The sequence below is a fragment of the Lemur catta genome, chromosome 19 (assembly GCF_020740605.2).
Source record: "Lemur catta isolate mLemCat1 chromosome 19, mLemCat1.pri, whole genome shotgun sequence".
NCBI lineage: Eukaryota > Metazoa > Chordata > Mammalia > Primates > Lemuridae > Lemur > Lemur catta.
Genome location: NC_059146.1, coordinates 19,222,625 through 19,241,895, shown reverse-complemented (window position 1 = coordinate 19,241,895; position 19,271 = coordinate 19,222,625). Strand labels below are relative to the sequence as shown.

General features: G+C 45.2%; 1 protein-coding gene across 1 annotated transcript; it reads left to right on the top strand.

The window, feature by feature from the left end:
- The first annotated feature begins 8,079 nt into the window (after positions 1-8,079).
- SMIM17 (small integral membrane protein 17) lies at positions 8,080-17,113 on the top strand. The gene is made up of 3 exons (XM_045532532.1): positions 8,080-8,248; positions 10,579-10,655; positions 16,973-17,113. The coding sequence occupies exons 1-3, from the start codon at positions 8,080-8,082 to the stop codon at positions 17,081-17,083; spliced, it is 357 nt and encodes a 118-aa protein (XP_045388488.1). The 3' UTR covers positions 17,084-17,113.
- The last annotated feature ends 2,158 nt before the right edge of the window (positions 17,114-19,271 follow it).

Genomic DNA, 19,271 nt, shown 5'->3' with positions numbered 1-19,271 from the left:
AATGGTTGTAGAAAATGAGTTCACTTTAAAATAAAAATATTAAATAAATAATAATATGGATGTTATACAGACATGGAAGCAATTATGAAGGTGGTAGGCAGGATCAAGGCAAATGTTGAAAAAGGATGTATGAAAAACTGAAGTTGGATAAACATTAAAAACATGGAGGGGGATTTCAGACACTCTCCCTTCACTGTTTTCTTCTCTTTCAGGAATAAATCACCTCCAAAGGAGTCATTCAGTAATATTCTTTCCCTCAGGATTCTGGGAAACTCCTCAAACTTGAGTATATTTTAAGAGCAATGAGTAATTTATCTGGATTATTAGGATCACAGCTGGAGTTTTTCCCTATGTTGAGGATCTGGTGTTCAAACATTATAATGGTAATACTAGTGACATTTACAGAGCACTCAGTATGTATGAGGCATATGTATTAACTTATTTGATGTTTACAATAACCCTAAGAGGCAGAAACTGTTTTTGTCTCCATTTTGCAGATAAGAAACTGAGACCCAGTTAATTCACTTCTCAAAGTTACACAGCTGGTGGATCTGCATCTGGAAGCCCAGATGTAGACTTTATCAAAGTCTACAACTTAAGGTACTATGTAAACACAGTAAAAAGATAAGGGAAAGGCCAGGAGAAAATATTTGCCACTGAAAGAGTAACAGGCAAAGGATTACTATCCAGAATATAAAAAGAATGCATATAAATCAGTAAGAAAAAGCTACATAAACAAACCGGGAGGCTGGGTGCGGTGGCTCACGCCTGTAATTCTAGCGCTTTGGGAGGTCGAGGTGGGAGGATCGCTCGAGCCCAGGAGTTTGAGGTTGCTGTGACCTATGATGACGTTACTGCACTCTAGCCCTGGCGACAAAGCAAGACCCTGTCTCAAAACAAAACAAACAAACACAAACGGGGGAGCTAAGCAGGTAGTTCATAGAAGAGAACGTAAGCCTGGTCAACAAAAATGTTAATTTGCTCTACTTCACTAGTAACCCGGGAAGGAAATAAAATTACAAAGGGAGACCATTTCCCTCTACTCCATGGCTTCTTCAACGATTTAAAAAAATTGATATAGACTTCATTGGAGCAACTTGGCGGTGGTCATTGCATTGTAAAATTTGGATAATAATGATCACTGATAATAACAGCAGTTGTTAGGCATGGTTGTAAGCACTGTACGTGTATGACTTATTTTTTACCCTCACAGCAATCCTGGGAGGTGGTCACCATAATTGTTCCCACTTAAGAGAATGGGAAACTGAGGCACGGAAATAAGTAATGCACCAGAGGATACTAGTAGCAAATGGCAAAGCCAGCCCCTGACTCCAGGCGGTCGGGCCCCGGGTTCCCCCTGGTTTTTAGCCTAGAGAATTACCAAAGGGCTTGTGTAAAGCTGATGGCCTTAGCAGGCGTCTGCAGCAGGGGAAGTCGGACATAACCTGCGTGCGCATCAGCTGGGGATGCCTGGCCCATCCCACTTCAGCCAACCCTCAGGGCGGAGCACAGGACCACACCCCCTCCCCGCCCCCTGCGACCCCACGTGGGCACTCAGTCTCAGTGGTGCCTCCGCCCTCTCCCCACTTCCCTCCCTGTGCAGACTTCCTGGGGGAGGAGGGAAGAAGGCCGCCCACCCTTCCCTATCGCCCCCACCTCCCGCCTCCCACCTCCCAGCAGCAGCCTCCGCGTCTGCGCAGCCGCGGTCCCTGCGGCGCCGGCTCTGCAGTACCGGACAGGGTCTGGTTGGTGAGGGTGAGTCCTTGGAGGGACCCCCGCGGGCGGGAAGGAAGCGAGAAAAAGGGGGCTGGGGGCGCAGGTGGTGATCCGAGATGTGCGTGCGCGAGTGTGGAGGTGTGAGATTGTGGATGTGTATGGGTGGGGGTGGGGCAGAGCCGCTCCAGGGATGGGGGTCGGGGGAGGGTGGGTCTCCAAACCCATCCGGTGGGAGAGGCCCGGGGGTCTGTCCGGGTGGGGCTGTTTCTCCGCCAACCGCGGTCTGTCCACCCGGCTGTGCATTGCATGTGAATTTCAACCTCCGCGCGATGAGAAGAGAATGGACCTTGCATTGAGCCTCCATTTATGTGTCTGTGTACCCTCGTGGTCGGTGTGTGCACGTGCGCTTTTGTCCTGCGGGGGTCCCGAGTCTGCGGTCGCTGTCCCTGGGTGTTCAGCCCGCTGCCTCCGCGGGCCTGCGGCGCGTGCACCGGCGCATGAATGGGTTGTGTGTCTGTCTGGACACGGGTGTGCCATCCTGCAATGGCTGGGAGCACAGGCTCTGAAGTCACCAGGTGTGGAATCCCCGCTCCCTACTCTTCCGAGCTATGTTGCTTTGAAAAAGGGACTTCCTCTTCTGTGAAATGAAATTATAACCTTATCTGCTGCGGAGAGTCGTGGCGCGCATTAGGTCAGAGAAAGGATTCCAGGTGCTCAGCAGTGCTGGGTGCACGGAAGCGCCCCAGGAAACGTTGTCGCCCATACTGTTATTGATGTTGTTGTTGTTGTTGTTGTTACTGCATCTCCACCGTTTCCTCTGAGCGGATGAGTTGTTTGCTATTTCACTAAGAACACCGCAGTTGTGAAGTGCGAATTCTCCCCACCCCATGCACACCTCTGTCCCATGTCCTCCCCCCTCCTCCATCCACTGCGGATGCAGTTTCTTCTGACCTTGACCTGAAGGCTCCGGCCTTCTCCGTCTGTCATCCCTCTTGCCTGCATTTTCTCCTCTTCCCATACCTTCTCCCCCTCAGCTAAAATCCATGATTATGTCTCGTATTGAAAACAAAACAAAGCAGTACTCCCTGGTAGTACTCTCTCATATTCTTTTCCATCAAGGCCAGTATGTTACTTTTTTCCTTGAAAAATGTTGTCTGTGCTGGCAGCCTCCTCTCCTCACTCCCCACGGGCTCCCCAACCCACCCTGAGGTTGCAAACTGGCAGCCCCAGGGTCTCATTCAGCCCCACAGCTCGTGCTGTTTGGTTTGCATGGTGGCGTGCAAACATTTTAAACATTTGAAGTAATTTTTGACATTGGTAAACTGCAGATGTCATCTGAAAATATAGATTTCCCATCTTCTTTTGAGAAATCAGAAGATAGGAGACATTTGTGCCAAACATTGGCTGGACTGAATGGGTCAGCTTCTTCAGACAGGGCACCTGATCTCTCTTTTGCCACAGTCCCTGCTATGCCCTGTCGCCTCTCCCCATACTCTGTATCAGTTGCTACTTGTTCATGCTTCCTTACAACAGAGAAGTATTTCTCTGGGTCCATACTTCATTTTCAATTTCAAAAGAGTGAAAGTAAAAACCAGACAGAGGGGGCTTTTGTTTGGTTGTTTGTTTGTTTGTTTTGCCTCCCATTGGTGTCATCTGCCCAAACTCTGGAGGTGTTTGAGTTCCATTCCTTTCCATCTGCTGGAGTGCTGGGCCTGTGCTCTGTTTGGTCCTGTGTGTTCACTCATTTTTCTCCTCCAGGAGAACATGAGCTATTTAAGGTGTCAAATTCATCACCATATGTCCAATATACAGCACAGGTCTGGCACAAAGTTCTGGCTGAGGAGTGGTTGGAAAAAGTTGTATTTGCTCAAGCACCCAAGGGGTGGCACATACCTACGAGGTCCTGTTAAGAGGTGATGTTTAGGGTCAGCTGTGAAGGCTGAGCCGTGTTTCTGGAAGCTGATGCAGGAAGGGCAAACTGAGCCAGAAGGAGGAACACCCTTTTTGTTCTTCCATTCACCAGGTACTCAAACTCTGTATTAAATCATGTTCTGTCTCAGTAGAAAGCTCACAGGACTCAATGAGGTAGCTGCTGCTGTTACCATCTCCCCATTTTACAGATGAACAAACTGAAGCTTGGAGAGGTTAAAGTGACCTGCCCCAGGTCGTGCGGAAGATACGAGGCAGAGCTGAAGTTCACACAAGTGCAGTCACATCCATGCCTGGCTCCTAACCACCTGGCCATGCAGGAGCAGTTAGCATTTAATTAACACCAGCCATTCTTTCCCCACCTTTGTGACTATTTTCTTATTTTAGCATCACCTGTACTAACACTTACCCACTATTTTTCCTTTAAGTCATCTCTCATTTTCCTCTCTTTTAACAATGCTATTTTAATACCTGAAGCACAGCTCCCTAATGATGTCCATGTCCTCATCCCCAGAACCTGGGAACATGTCAGATTATTTGACCAGGGAGAATTAAGGTTGCAGCTGAGATTAAGGTTGTTAATCAGCTCTCTTGGAGATGGGGAGATGATCCGGATTATCTGAGTGGATCCAATATAATTAATTATCAATGGTCCTTAAAAATGGAGGGGGAGAGTCAGAGTCAGAGGGTTTCAGTGGGAGAAAGAGTCGAGTGGCCCTTGTTGGCTTTGCAGATGGAGGAGGAGCCAGGAGCCCAGGAATGCAGGCGCCTCTGGACACTGGGAAAGGCAGAGAATGGATTCCCCCGTGGATCCTCTAGAAGGACACAGCCCTACCAACACCTCTGTTTTGTCCCAGGGACACTCATTTCAGATTTCTGACCTATAGAACTGTAAGAAAATAAATTGACTCTGTCTTAAGTCACTGAATTTGTGGTAACGTGCTACCCAGTGAATTTGTACAAAGGTGTTCACCTGTGTGACCACCACTCAGATCAAGATACAGAACTTTCCCCAGAACGTTTCTGCCAGCCCAGTGTAACTCCTGGCTGGATTCCATCAGTATCAACTCATTTTACCTGTTCCAGACTTTTTTATATTGGTAAAACCACATATATGTGCTCTTTTGTGTCTGGCTTCTGTCACTTAGTCATATTTGTATGTATAATGTCAATATATACATTATGCATATTATATACATTATATATGAAATATACATTTATTAAATTATATATTATGTTTATAATTATATATTTATATAATTATATTTAAAATATATTGTAGTTATGTAAATATATTAAGATATGTTTATATATAAAAGACATAAAATATTAGAAATACATAATATATATTTAGATTCATCCATGTTGTTGCCTGTGTCCTTCTGTTTGCTCCCCTTGTTGCTGAGTAATCCTCTGTTGTCTGAATAAACTGCAGTCTATTTTTCCATTCTCTCGTCCATAGACAGCTGGGTTGTTAGCATTTTTAATTACGAGTATGAGTGCTTTTGACTATGAATCTAAACTGCTTCGTTTTTATGAATGCAGCGGACATCGGCAACATTCGTGTACAAGTGTGTGGGTGGGCATAGGTTTTCCTTGCTCTTGGGGAAGTTCCTGGGGGTGGAATTTCCGCATCCCAGGGTACGTGTACGTTCGGCTTTCCTAGATGTTGCCAAATAGTTTTCCAAAGCAGTTGAACCACTAGACACTCCCACCAGCATGCATGAGTCAGCCTGCTTTTGAAATCTACCTCAATGAATTTCAAAGGGAAAGCCAGTATCACTTTTATTTTTTTTTTATGGTATATATATATGCCACATTTTCTTTTTTTCTCCCCCCTCCCTTTTTTAGAGACAGAGTCTCACTCTGTCACTCAGGCTGGAGTGCAGTGGCGTGATCATCTCTCACTGCAGCCTCCAGCTTCTGCCTCGAGTGAGCCTCCTTGCCTTGGCCTCCCAAAGTGCTGGGATTATAGGCTAAGCCACTGTGCCTGGCCTCAGTATAGCTTTTAATTTTTTTTTTTACACTTATTGAGGATAACCATGAAAATAAACACAGGCAAAGTCTTTACATTCTGGATGCTTTGCCTGCTGAACCTGAAGCTGCTCTCCCTGTGTTAGAAGGGGAGCTCAGCTAGAGACGTTAAAGGCATATTGGCGCCAAACTGAGACTTTCTCATTAAGGTAATATTAAATAAGAAGAATCAAAGGGTGAAGAGGGGAAGCCTTCTTTTCCTAGGATTCAGTGTTACTGAGTCCTGGGTGTGTCTAAAATCCCTGTCTGGTTTGTCCTTGGGGAGGGAGACTGCAGGGACAGACAGATGGAGGCTGGGCCCTCTGCTCGTGACTGGGGGTTGAGAGCATTGGACCCAGAGCAGCTGGTGGGAGGGACTGGGGCAGGTTCAGGGCAGAATCTGTGGCTTGAGGGCCAAGTGGACCCCAGGAGGCAGGGAGGACATGGTCGAGGCCACTTTATCCAGGGGAACAAAAAGCAGGGGGCTGCAACAGCGGGCAGGAGGGCAGCGCCTTTTCTGAGGCAAGAGCAGGCGGGTTGGCAATGGACTGGATGCAGGCGGCGAGCTGGGGGCAAGTCCAAGACTGGTCCTGTGGAGACTGGCAGGGAGGATGGTGCAGTCCTGGCCCAGAGTGGGGGACACCGAAAGTGGTTGGGGCACGTGCTGGGGGGACAGTGGCAGAGGGTTCTGGGGAAATGGTGAGTTTGGGTCTGGGTTTTAGGAGCCTGTGAGCCCCCCCTGCCTCCCCCCTCACAAGAGGGAGACATAAATGCTGATTGGCAAAGCAGAAGAAAAGAATATATTTTGCATATCCATTATATATTATACAGAATATAATTATATTTATAAATAATGTATAACATATCATGTGATATTAATATAATTAATATATAATCAACATAATTTGTAATGTATTGATATATAATTATGATATATTTGTATATATTATATTACTATATCCATTATATGTATAATTTCTATTATGAAAAAATTTCAAACACACTCCTAAGTATGAGGATAGTACTGTGAACCACCACCTACCATTTCCCAAATTCAGCAGTTATCATTTTCTTGTTTGCTCTAATGCCCCTTTGTCTATTTCTTCTTTCTTTGCAGAAGTATTTTAAAGCAAATCTTGGCCATCAAGCCAATTTGCTCCTACATACTACAAAAGCACCTCTAAAAAACTAAGGTGGACACTTCCCACCTATCCATAAAACCATCCCCACACCTGACAAAATCAGTGATAATTCCTTGGTATTGTTGAATACCCCGTCCATGATCAAATTTCCTTGATTCTTAAAGAGTTTTTTTTTCACAGCAGGTTTCTTTCAGTCAGAGTCCAAACATCATAGTCTCCACGTGCTTTTGATTGTTGAGTTGCAAACTTCCCTTTAAAGGATCTGCCCCGTGGCTTCAAAATTTAATAGAACAATTTCTATTTGCATAAACCTAAGTAAAGAAGAAAAAGCTTACAGAAGCTTTTATCCACTCCAAGGGAATTTACTCCTTTTTTTTTTTTTTTAAGTTACCATTCACAAGATAGTCTTTGGGTTATACGTGCAAAATTGGTGACCCACACAACTTCCTAAAACAAGAATGTAAACCAGCGTTAGTGTCTCAAGGCAAATGGTTACATTATTGTAAGTCATTATAGTTCAGATATCTTCTTGAAAACAACCTCCTGAATCTCAGGTTGACCAGACATAGAATGAGAATATTAAAGAATATTTTATTTAAAAGTAAGCTGGGGGCAGTGGCTCACATCTGTAGTGCCAGTGACTCTGGAGGCCAAAGGGGGAGGATCACTTGAGGCCAGGCGTTTGAGACCAGCCTGGGGAACAGAGCAAGACCCTGTCTCTAAAAGAATTCTTTTTAAAAAATTAGACTTTTAACCCCAATATAGAAAGTGCATCTTTTTTTCAAAAATGACAACCAAGGAGAAAGTTGGAGCTGTCAGGGGGTTGGTGGGAAGACTAGAGTCCTGCCTGTAGCCAGAGGGATTCTAGGGGGTGAGTCCCTTATTCTAAAGCCTCCTGGCTAAGCAGTTTGGGATGTGGACTGTGTGCATGTGTGCATGTGTGTGCCTGCCTGTGACACTCGTGATCCCCTTTCCTGCTCTGTCCCCGGAACACTCACCACCATTTGACACACTATATACTTTGTTACAGGTCTGTCTCTTTCTCTCCCGACTAGAATGCAAACCCCGTGAGGGAGGGATCTTCATTTGGGTCACTGCTGTGTTTCTGGTGGTTAGGACAGTGCCCAGCACCTGCTGGTCCCCTGTAACAATCCACCGAATGATGAAATGCCTCTCAGTCCTCAGGTTCTGAATCCCGTGCCTGGGGGACCAGACGGGGCCCTGGAACAGGAGTTAGAAGGAGAAGCCTGTCTCGGAAGCTCCACCTCCTCCTGGGGACATGCAGAGCCTCAAGCCTGAGCACACTCGGGGGCTGCTAGAGCCTGAGAGGACCAAGACACTGCTGCCACGGGAGAGCAGGGCCTGGGAGAAGCCGCCCCCTCCCGCCTTCAGCAAGGACTGGGAGGCCGTGGAGGTCGGGGCCTCCAGCTGTGACAGCGACGAGAAAGGTGAGAGTGCCCTGGGGAGGTGAGTGGTGGGGGAAAGGGCTTGGCAGAGCCTAGGAAGGACCAAACATTCATTTCTTCACTCATGCATCCAACAGCTATTTGTGGAGCTCTGTGTCACTCTACTTTTGCTGGGTAACAAATCGTCCCAAAACCTAGTGGCTTAAAGCAATGATCGTTCATTGGCTTGTGATTCTATGGGTTGGCAGTTTAACCTGGCCTCGGGGGACACATCTGCTGCCCTTGCCTGCACTTGCCCATGCAGCCTCAGAGAGCTGGCTGGTCTCAGATGGCCTTACTCACATGTCTGGCTGGTGCTGGCTGATGGCTAGCTTGGTGGTGCTGGGGACAGGCCACATGTCTCCATCGGGCTATCCCGGGCTTATCCTCATGGGAGTGGCTGCAGGCGTCTCGGAAATGGCTGGAAAGGGGATGCCCAGATGCACAAGCTGTTCTGAAGCCTCTGCTGGCAGGCCAGGTGCTCACCTGCCGTTGTTCAAAATAAGCTGCTTGGCCGGGTGCAGTGGCTCACGCCTGTAATCCTAGCACTGTGGGAGGCCAAGGCGGGCGGATTGTTTGAGCTCAGGAGTTCGAGACCAGCCTGAGCAAGAGCGAGACCCCGTCTCTATTAAAAAAACAGAAAGAAATTAGCTGGACAACTAAAAAAATATATATAAAATGAGCCAGGCATGGTGGCACATGCCTGTAGTCCCAGTAGGCTGAGGCAGGAGAATTGCTTGAGCCGAGGACTTTGAGGTTGCCATGAGCTGGCTAATACCACAGCACTCTAGCCCGGGCAACAGAGCGAGACTCTGCCATAAAAAAAAAAAAAAAAAAAGCACTGCATGGTCAGGCCCAGAATCCGTGAGGGAGGGGCTGTGGACATAGGGAGAGATGAACCACTTGAGGGCCACTTGGTGCAAAAATTGACCACAAGCACCTTCTATGTGCCAGGCCCTGTGCTCAGGGCTGGGGATATAGCAGTGAACAAGATGGCCCTGGTAGAGCTCAGATTTTAGTGGAGAAAGCAGACAATAAGTGAGTTAAGAAACAAAAGGAAAGGCAATGTCTGACGTTGATGAGAGCTACCAAGACAAGCAGATGCTTTGTAGGTGAGAGTGGTCAGGGCGGGGGCCTGCAGTGGTGCCAGGAGCCCCTGGAGAGAGAGAAGAGAGAGGGAAAAAGACAGATCATCCGGCCCAGTAATGGGGCATCTCGTAGACCACAGCAAGGAGTTTGTGTATTATTCGACTTTTGGAAACCACTGGGAGCTATGAAGAGAAGAAAGACATTGTATTTCAGAAAGATTCCTCTAACCCAATGCTTTCCAACCCGGGACAATTTTGTGCCCCTTCACCTCCCCAGAGGAGGCATTTTGGGTCTAACTGGGAGACGCTGCTGCCATCTAGTGGGTGGACTCCACAGTGCCATTGCTAGACATCCTGCCACAAAGAACGGCAGATAGCACCCAGGTGGGGAAGCCCGTGTCTCACCGTGTGTGAGAATGAATTGTAGGGTTAGGAGGTTGCATGGAAGGGGGGAGGCAGGTTAGGAGACTCCCTCCACTGTCCGAGAGAGGTGAGTAAGCAGAGAGATTTGGGACACCTTTCGGAGGGGAATCTGTTCTTGCCGATGGATGTGGGAAAGGGAAGACGACAGACATCAAGGATGACTCTTGGGATTTTGGCACAAGCAGCTGGATGAAGGGCAGTGCCACCTGCTGAGTTGGGGACACCTGAACGACGCCCCGCAGCAGAAGGGGCTGAACCATCTCCTAGGGGCTGTACTATTTCTCAGGGATGGACAGAAGGTGTGGCTAGCAGAGGTCAGCCCTGGCTATGAGGCTGGGAGCTCCTGGCCAGGGTGGGTTGCCCAGTTCTCCCCAGAAGGACGCTGGTGCTCTGACTCTGGGGCTATTTCTCCACTGGCAGCTGTTTTTATGGAAGCTGGGGAAGCCCCCACCACCCAGGCTTAGTTCTGTGAATCTTCTTCTGCTCCCTCACCTGGCTGTTGCTGGAGGCCCACAGGGAGGGAACCCTGTACCCACTGGGCAGGTGAAGGAACAAAGGCTCAGGGGACAGAGATGGCAGGTGACCCAGTTTCAGTCTTCTGGGTAGTGATAGGATCAGAATTCAGGTCTCTCACTGGCTCAGCCCCACCTGAACATGTGTGTGTGTGTGTGTGTGTGTGTGTGTGTGTGTGTGTGTGTGTGAGAGAGAGAGAGAGAGAGAGGGTGTTGGCAAAGAGTCGTAGGAGGCCAGTGGGAAGAGCAAGTGGACCACCTGGCCACCTGGTCACCCTCTCATGGCTCCTTTCTCCTCCACACCCACCAGACCTGTCTTCTCAAGAGACTGGGCTTTCCCAGGAGTGGAGTTCGGTGGAGGAGGACGATGAGTCCGAGGACTCCCAGGTAATGTGTGGCGGGGTCCCCTCCTTTCTCATGGGTGTCCCACCTACAGATCTCAGTGGGTTGTCACATTTTCTTTCTCAGCTTGGAGTTTCCCTGCCCCACAAAAGTCCCATGAAGTCTCCTGTGGGGAACAGGACATATTCATATAGTGGTCAGAGTGGAGGGTCTCCATGTGGCATGTACAACTCCATCCACACACACCCTCCAACCCTTTACCTATAAACCCATCCATCCATCTGCCCATGCTTCCATCCTCCCATGTACCCCATGTGTCTATCCACTTATCCATCCATCCGCAAACCCTCCCTTCCACCCATCACCCCACCTTTCATTCACCCATCTGTTTCTCCTTCCACTCATGGAATGTCCACCAACCATTCATCTGTCCACTTGTCCATCTGCCCAGCCTCTCATCCCTGCTCATCCATGGACCCACTGCATCTATCCTGCTGCATATCTAGCTATCCACATACATGCTCACCCACCCTTTTATGCATATGCCATCAATCCATTTGTTTAACCCACCCACTCACACACTCACCACATATCCACTCACCTGAACATGTACCTAGTCATCTTCTATTACCTGTTGCCATGGTGAGGCTGTGGCTACTATCCATGCACCCACGTTCCCACTCATCCACTCGTCCATCTCTATCCATCCATCCATCTATCCAACCGTCCATCTACCAACCCAGTCACTGATCCGCCCATCCAGCCACAATTCGTTTATCCATCCACTAACCAACTACTGGGTTTTCATCCAGATTCTATGAGTAAAACCAAACAGAATCATCATGCACACTATTTTCACTCAAAGACCTAATGTTTTCTTTTTCTGAGGAATAAGACATCAATATAAGAAATAATAAAAGTGGTTCTTTTGTTTATAGTTCAGGTTATACATGAGAAAAATCACATAACCACCCTCAGCAGCACCTGAGGGTCCCACCCATTTCCCAGTCATCTGTCAGGAATCCACCTCTGACTGGCTAAAGCTAGAAAAAGGATTTATTGACTCACAGTGCAGGGGAGGGGTTGGGGGGGGTTGGCACAAAGAGGCCAACAAAATGTGATAGTGCCGAGATAAGTGCTGGCTACAGTGGGGTGGGTTCATCCTTCAATAGCTCAGAGAGGAGGAGATGCCAGACCTGGGGTTCAGGGATGAGCAAGAATTCCCCAGGCAGAGCAGGGGAGGGAACAGCACACGCAAAGGCACAGTGGCCTCGCAAGTCACATGTGGGGGAAGGCTGAAGTTAAGGGCAGAACTGTGGGAGGTCTGGGGAAAAGTCTGGCTGGGGTGAGATCACTCATTCATTCCACAACTATTTCTTGTGCATCTACTGTGCACCAGGCAGTGTTCAATGCATGGAGGGTACAGCAGTGAATGGGACAGACATGGTCCCTGCCTTCACAGGGCTCATTGTCACAGAGGTAGACAGACGACAAGTGAAATTAGCAGCTAAAATATAAATTATGCTGGATGACGATAAATGCTATGGAGAAAAATAAAGCAGGAAGGGGGTTCCAAAGTGTGAGGTTGGGGCTGGGATTGCTATTTTAAGAAGGGTGTCCAGGGACAGCCCCACTGAGGGGGGCTATTGAGTAAAGACCCGAAGGAGGTGGGGGAACAAGACTGGTGGATGTCTTGGGGGCATGGCAGGTGCAAAGTCCTGAGCTGGGCCCATGCCTGGCACATTGAGGAAAAGCAAGAGCGGCCAGTGTGGCTGGGGAGAGTCAGTGTGGGAGAGAGGGCTAGGAGATGAGGTTGTGGAGGTGATGGGGTGGATGACCGTGTTTAAAATGTGGCTTGTACCCTGGGTGGGGTGGCAGCCGTAGGTGAGTTCTGGACAGAGGAGAGACCTATTGTGGCTCATGCTTTAACAGGAGCCCTCTCCCGCCAAGTTCCATGCCAGGAAGGTGAGGGGCGTCTTGTAGGCCGTGGGTGGCCCTGGAAGGGGTTTGAGGATTTATGGAGAGGGAAGGTGGGTTGGATATAGCAGGGGTTAGGGTTTGGGGACATGCAGGGGCCACTCAGGAACATCCAGTGAGAAAAAAACAGGTGGAAATGAAAGAGTTGCCATTTACCTCATGTGTATCATGAGCTTGACGCGGTTCTAAATGTGTCCCATGAACACATATATTAACTTGACACTCATTAACTCGCATGATTCTCTGAGGACCTGTGAGATCCTTAGTGTGGTTCCCCCTTTTACAGATAAGGAAACTGAGGCAGAGAAATTATTAATAAATGGCTTGGTCCAGGTCCTCCTGTGAGTGGCTGGCAGAGCTAGTGTAGAACTGAGGCCATCTGGAGAGGATACCAGCTAAGGCAGCAGCGGCGGTGGGAGTGGGACACAGAGTCATCATTCATTCATTCATTCATTCATTCACTTAGTCATGGTTCATTGAACCAGCATTGATGGAACATGTCCTTGAAGAAGGACCTGTTGTCTCATTTTACAGATTGTGAAACTAAGGCACAGAGAGGTCAATTGACTTTCCCTCTGTCACTCAGCATGTAGGTGGTAAAGCTGGTATTTGAACCTAGTACATCTCCTAACCATGAGGTGTCCTGCCTGTTTGTCTTAATCCTCCCCCAAGAGAGGACTGGGGACCTGGATGAAGGGCTCTGTTCCACCTGGGTCACCATGCCTCTCGAGGGGAAGAGTGCGAGAGGGAGTGGAAGAAAGAAAAGGAGTCACTTTCCAAGAGGGCAGAAGTTCCCACTCTGTGGACCCAGAGGAAAGCGGGGAGGAGGAAACAGTCCCATCACCCTCGTCCCATAAAATACAAGCATGTGTAACACATGCAAATCTATCTAAGTGCATGAGGTTAAAAACAAAAAAGAAACACCACCACCAGAGATAACCCCTGTAAAAGTTGCTGTGACAAGCCAAACTCGTCCACATCACTGGAGGTCGGGATAATGGTTACCTTTGAGGTGGGGGAAACCAGGGTGCTCGTAATGGTCCGCTTCTTGTTTGGGGTGCCAGTTACAAGGGTTGCTGATTTTCTGCAGTTTGCTTAGGCTGTATACTTAAGATGTATACAAACTTCTCTTTGCATATTCTACTTCGAAAGAATGTTTTTAGGAAGTTGCTATATGTCCTTCTGGATATTTTTTCTTAGACACAGAGACCAAATTGAGATTTGTGTGTAAGAAATTTTTTGAGGGATGTGCTCTCAGGTGAAGCCTGTAGGGGAGTGAGGCAGGCTGGAGAGGGGAGGAGGAAGCTAGGTAAATACATGGCTTGACCCAAAGTCCAGCCTCTGTCTGATCCCACAGAGAGCCCCGGAGTGCAAGCAGAACCGCAGAGTTGTCCTCCTCTGAGCCAGTGGAGTGGCCTTTTATACCCCATGTGTCCATCATTGGGTGTGGACTGCCCTGGAGGTGAGTTTAACCTCCTAGATAATTCTGTAGGAGGTGAATCCCATTAGTAAGGGCATTTCTCAGAAGAGAAGAGGCAACATAATCCATAAACCGTAAAGCTAGCAGCCAATACCCCTAGAGTCCAGGGGACAGCTGCACCAGCCTGGTAAACAGAAACAAAGGGGAACTAGGTGAGGCACCTACACGTCTTGTCTTAGTCCATTTATGTTACTATAAAGGAAGACCTAAGGCCGGGTAATTTATAAAGGAAAGAGGTTTATTTGACTCATGGTTCTGCAGGCTGTGCAGGAAGCATGGCACCAGCACCTGCTTCTGGTGAGGGCCTAAGGCCGCTTCCACTCATGGCAGGAGGCAAAGGAGAGCTGGAGTGTGCAAAGACCACACTGGGAGAGAGGAAGCAAGACAGTGAGGGGATACTTCAAGTCCACTGGAAGTAAAAAAAAAAAGAAAGAAAGAAAGAAAAAAAAAAAAAAAAGACAGTGAGGGGAGAGGTGCCAGGCTCTTCCTAACAACCAGCTCTGTGGGAACTAACAGAGCAAGAACTCACATTACCGTTAGGACGGCACTAAGCCATTCGTGAGGGGTCCACCCCCATGACCCAAACCCCTCCCCCTAGTCCACACCTCCAACACTGGGGAGCAAATGTTAATGTGAAGTTTGGAGGGGACAAACATCCAAACCATGGCAGGTCTGTTATGTGTGGTTTGTGTCAAGTTGTTGGATTTCAGATGACCTGTATTTATTATATTTTCTTAATTTTGTACTCTGCGTTTCAAAATGGAAATGTAATGATTTCCAGTAAAATGCAGAGGTCAGAGCATGTTGACACCTGTGTGCACTCTTGTAATCAATACCCCAATCAAGACAGAGTGTTGTCATCATTCTAGAAAATTCTCGTTTTCCTTTCCAGTCTATCTCACACCCCCACCCCAGAGGTAACTCCAGTTCTTGATTTCTACTCATATAGATTAGTTTTGCCTGTTGTTGAACTTTATCCAAATAGAGTCAGACAGTAAACTACATACATTTTAACACAAAAAAAGGAGATTATTGCAAAATTATTATTCTGCCATTTGGTGTTTTCACTTGATATATTCTGATTTATTATATATTAATTATCTTCATTTTTTTTCAAATTTACTTTTTACTGCTGTCGAATATCCTAGAGTTTTGGTGTGTCAGACCCATTTCCTCAGCTGATGAATTGTTGTCATTTCTCTGGGAGGCAATGCTACATGAATGTTTGGTCAGTTGGCTCAATTTTATATAGCATGGATTATGAGGAACTTTATAAAAATCCACATTCTCTGGTCCTACCTGAGATGCACTGAATCAGAAAATTCAAGCCCAAGAGATTTGAAAAACTCCCCCAACAAGCTTCCAGGTCTGGAAACTGCTTACATGGGCCATTTTCTCTGGGTATCTGGTTGTAAAGGGAGATTTGGAATGAGACAGTACCCAGAGGGGTACAGCAGGCTAGGAGAAGGAATTTCTCCTTTCCAAAGGTTAGAAATGTGAATTCCATCAATGGTTTGTAATATATTTTAACATTTCATTGTACGTGTCCCTTCTATTCCTCTTTACAGGATTTTTTCAGTGTTCACCGCTGCCTAGCTTTCCAGATAACTCATTATGTCATGTTCATTTCCAAAGCTTTCTTGACAATTTAATAGCAATTGCACTAAACTCATCTTTGGAGAATTGTTGTTAAACATTTTGTCTTCCCATACTTCATCATGGTATGTTTTACCATGTACTTGTTCACTTCACAAATATTTACAGAGCTCATAATCTATGCCAGGTGGGGTCCCAGATGCTGGCAGCAAACGAAGTCTTTTCCCTCACAGGGCTTATTGTGTCATTGGGGGAAGGGACAATAAGCATATATAGTATGTCAGGTGGTGATAAGGGCGTGGAGAAAAAGTAAGCTGGAGAAGGAGCATGGGTGGTACTGGGGTCTTTGCTGAGAAGGGTTGGGGAGAGTGTACTGTTTTAAATAAGTGGTGAGGGAAGGATTTTCTAAGGAAGTGAAAGAGTGAGGCTTAAGGGTATCTGGAGGAAGGGCATTCCAGGTAGAAGAAACCATAACCTCAAAGGCCTGGAGGTGACTGGCTGGAGCAGAGTGAGAATGGCAAGAAGTAACTTCAGCATTAGAAGGAACACTCTGGCTGACCCATGGAGAAGAAATTGGGTAGATTATCAAGATAAGAAACAGGAGTCTGTAGCAAGTACAACAGAGATGATGGTGGCTTTGCCTAGGGTGCAGTAGTGGAGGGGATGGAAGTGGTCAGATTCTGAATATGGTTTTGAAGGTAAACCTAACAGCATTTGCTGATGTCCTGAATATGGGTGATGCAAGATAAAGAGGGGTCAAGGATGCCACAGTTGGAGGCCTGGAGGGGGGCCTCAAGGAGTAACATGGAGGAAATTGCATGAGGAGCTTTTCAGGGGAAGTGATTAGAATATGTGTTTGGGACATGTAAAGTTTAAGGTGCACATTAGATATCCAAGTGGAGATGGCAAGTAGACAGTGAGATAGATGTATAGTTGGGAATTCAAGAGGGGGGTTGGGTCAAAAAGCACACACACACACACACACGCATGTACACAATACACATCTTTTTGCAGGGAGTCATTAGAGTATAGATGGTATTTTTAAACTGTGAGATTTTATATACCTACATTTGGAAATTTTTATCCCATTATTCTGAAAGTTCCTCTGATAGAGAATAGGTATGTTACTTTCTTTTTTATGTTTATCTCATATCTAGTTACTCTGCTATACAGTTTTAAATTCAAACAGCTTTTCTATTGATATGCCATTTTATTTCCAATCATATAATCCTATTTTTCTGCAAGTAACAATGGTGGCCCCTTCCTTTCCAATATTTATCCTTTTTTTTTTTTTTTTCTTCTGTTTCAGGGCTTTGTGGAGTGGTCAAAAGCTCCACAACAAACAACCATAGTCTTGGTAGTATGTGTGCTTTTTTTGTTTCTGGTTTTAACAGGGATGCCTATGATGTTTCATATTTAACTATAATGGTGGCTTTTGTTTTGAAATAGATGCCCTGTGTCATGTTAAGAAAGTGCGCTGGTTAAAAATCAGGAATGAGTGTTGAATATTATCAAATGCCTTTCAAACATCCTTTGAGATGATTTTTTTAAACTTTTTTGTGTGAGGTTTTACATTACTGTATTTAATTGAAATTAAGATGTCATTGATTGTAAAACACATATTATTTTATATACCATTGAGAAAGAAAAATGCTAATTAACTATAAGATGCCACCAACTGGAAGATGTCTCCTGACTTCTGAGAAGGTAAAAAAATGTGCAACTGAGGATTGATGAAATCTGGTAGATTTCCTAATATCAAATCAACTTTGCATTCTTAGGAATATGGTGCACCAGTCTTTTCATATACTGAATTCTATTTCTTGATATTTTATGTAGGATTCTTGCCTCTATCTTCATATGTGAGATTGGTGCTATCTTTGTGAAGTTTTGGTATCATGGCTAAGCTTGCATCACAGAAAGACTTGAATAACTTTTACCCCTTTCCATGCTTTTGAATAGTTTCTGTAGCTTGAGAGGTGTCAATCCCTTGACATTTTAAAATAATTTGCCAGTAAAGTAATCAGGACCTAGAGCCATGGAAGGGAGGTTTTAGCTACTTCTTGGGCAGCTTTCTCAGTTTTTCCAAATGTTATTGGTTTATTAATACTTTTTACTTCTTGCATTCATTTTGGTGATTTATAGAGTTCTTTTATCCCCTAGAAAATTTTTCATTCCATAGAGCTTTTCATATTACTAGCTTAATTATGCACACTATTTATAATTAAACAAAAATCTTGTTTATTTTATCCCCTTTAGCCTTTAAACTTCTGCTTTTTGGTTTACTCATTATCAGATTTGTCAAATGCTTATCTAGTTTACTGTCATTTTTCCAAAGAACCAGCGTTAGGATTTATTTCTATCCACTATTTTTCTTATTTGTAATTTGTTTTCCTTTAATATGTATTGTTTATTTTTTATTGTTTTTATTTTTGTCTCAATTTTTAAGTTCAATACTTAATTTATATTCTTTATATTTTCTATATTAGTATACTTAATAAAAATGTACTTGTGGATGTAGCCTTGGCCACATTTTAAAGTTTGATTATCTGTGTTCTTATTTATGTTGTTGTCTAAATACTATATTGTAGTGTTTCTAAAGTATGTTTTGAATGTCAATGATTTGATTTACTTTTCGTTTAAAAACTGTTTTGTTTTCTTGTTTTATTGCACTGTGAATAGACAATGTGGCCTATAATACATCTGCTTCCAAAACCTTTTAAAAAGCTTTTATTGTGGCCTAGAACATGTCTAAGTTTTGTAATTGTTTCATGAACATTTAAGATGGATATGTATTCTCTATAGAATTCAAAACTCTACATGTCTGTTAATTAACTCAGCCTCATCAATTATATTGTTTAGATTCACATGTTATTTAATTTTGGCCTACTCTATTTGTCAAAAACCAATCAGGTATGTGAAAATCTGTTAGTACAATTGTCTTCATCAACTTATTTTTATAATCTTTGCTTTATGTATTCAAAAGCTGTGTAATTTGATGCATATAAGTGCAGCATTGTTATGTCCTTGCCAATTAAATAATATATGTAAAACACCAAGCACAGTGCCAGGCATATAGTAGGCACTCAATAAATGTTAGTTAAAACCTGATTCTGAATCCTTTGTTAAATATAATCATCTTTAACCAATTTAATCCTTTGATTTAAAATTTACCTAATACTTGTTGATATTACCATATTGCTCTTTTTAAATTCTATGTATGTGAGGTTCTCTAGAGAATTAGCAGGGAAAGTATGGGATTCTCTCTCTCTCCATTTCTCTCACAGGCTGATTGGATCCAATAAGCAACTAGCCCTTAAAAGAAAAGAACACAGGCCTCAACGTTTACATTTTTGGGGATTTTATTAGTTGCAAATAAGAGAAACTCAATTTAAATGAGCTTAAGCAAAAGAAAAAAAATTATTATTGGTTCACGTTACAACAATGTTTGGGATAAAACTGGCTTCATGTATAGCTGGTTTCACAGAGCTTAAAATATCACTAGGGCTTTTCATCTCCTCACAGTTGTGCCCCCTTCTGAAGGTGTGGCTACCCCCGGCTGGTGGTCACCTCTTCCACGTGGCGAAGTAGGAGGCTCGGCAGATTTT

Excerpts from the sequence above, each read along its gene's own strand:
- SMIM17 (XM_045532532.1), top strand. The coding sequence starts at position 8,080 with ATGCAGAGCCTCAAGCCTGAGCACACTCGGGGGCTGCTAGAGCCTGAG. Across the intron at positions 8,249-10,578 it reads CTGTGACAGCGACGAGAAAG|ACCTGTCTTCTCAAGAGACT; the intron begins GTGAGAGTGCCC and ends CACACCCACCAG. Across the intron at positions 10,656-16,972 it reads ATGAGTCCGAGGACTCCCAG|GGCTTTGTGGAGTGGTCAAA; the intron begins GTAATGTGTGGC and ends CTTCTGTTTCAG.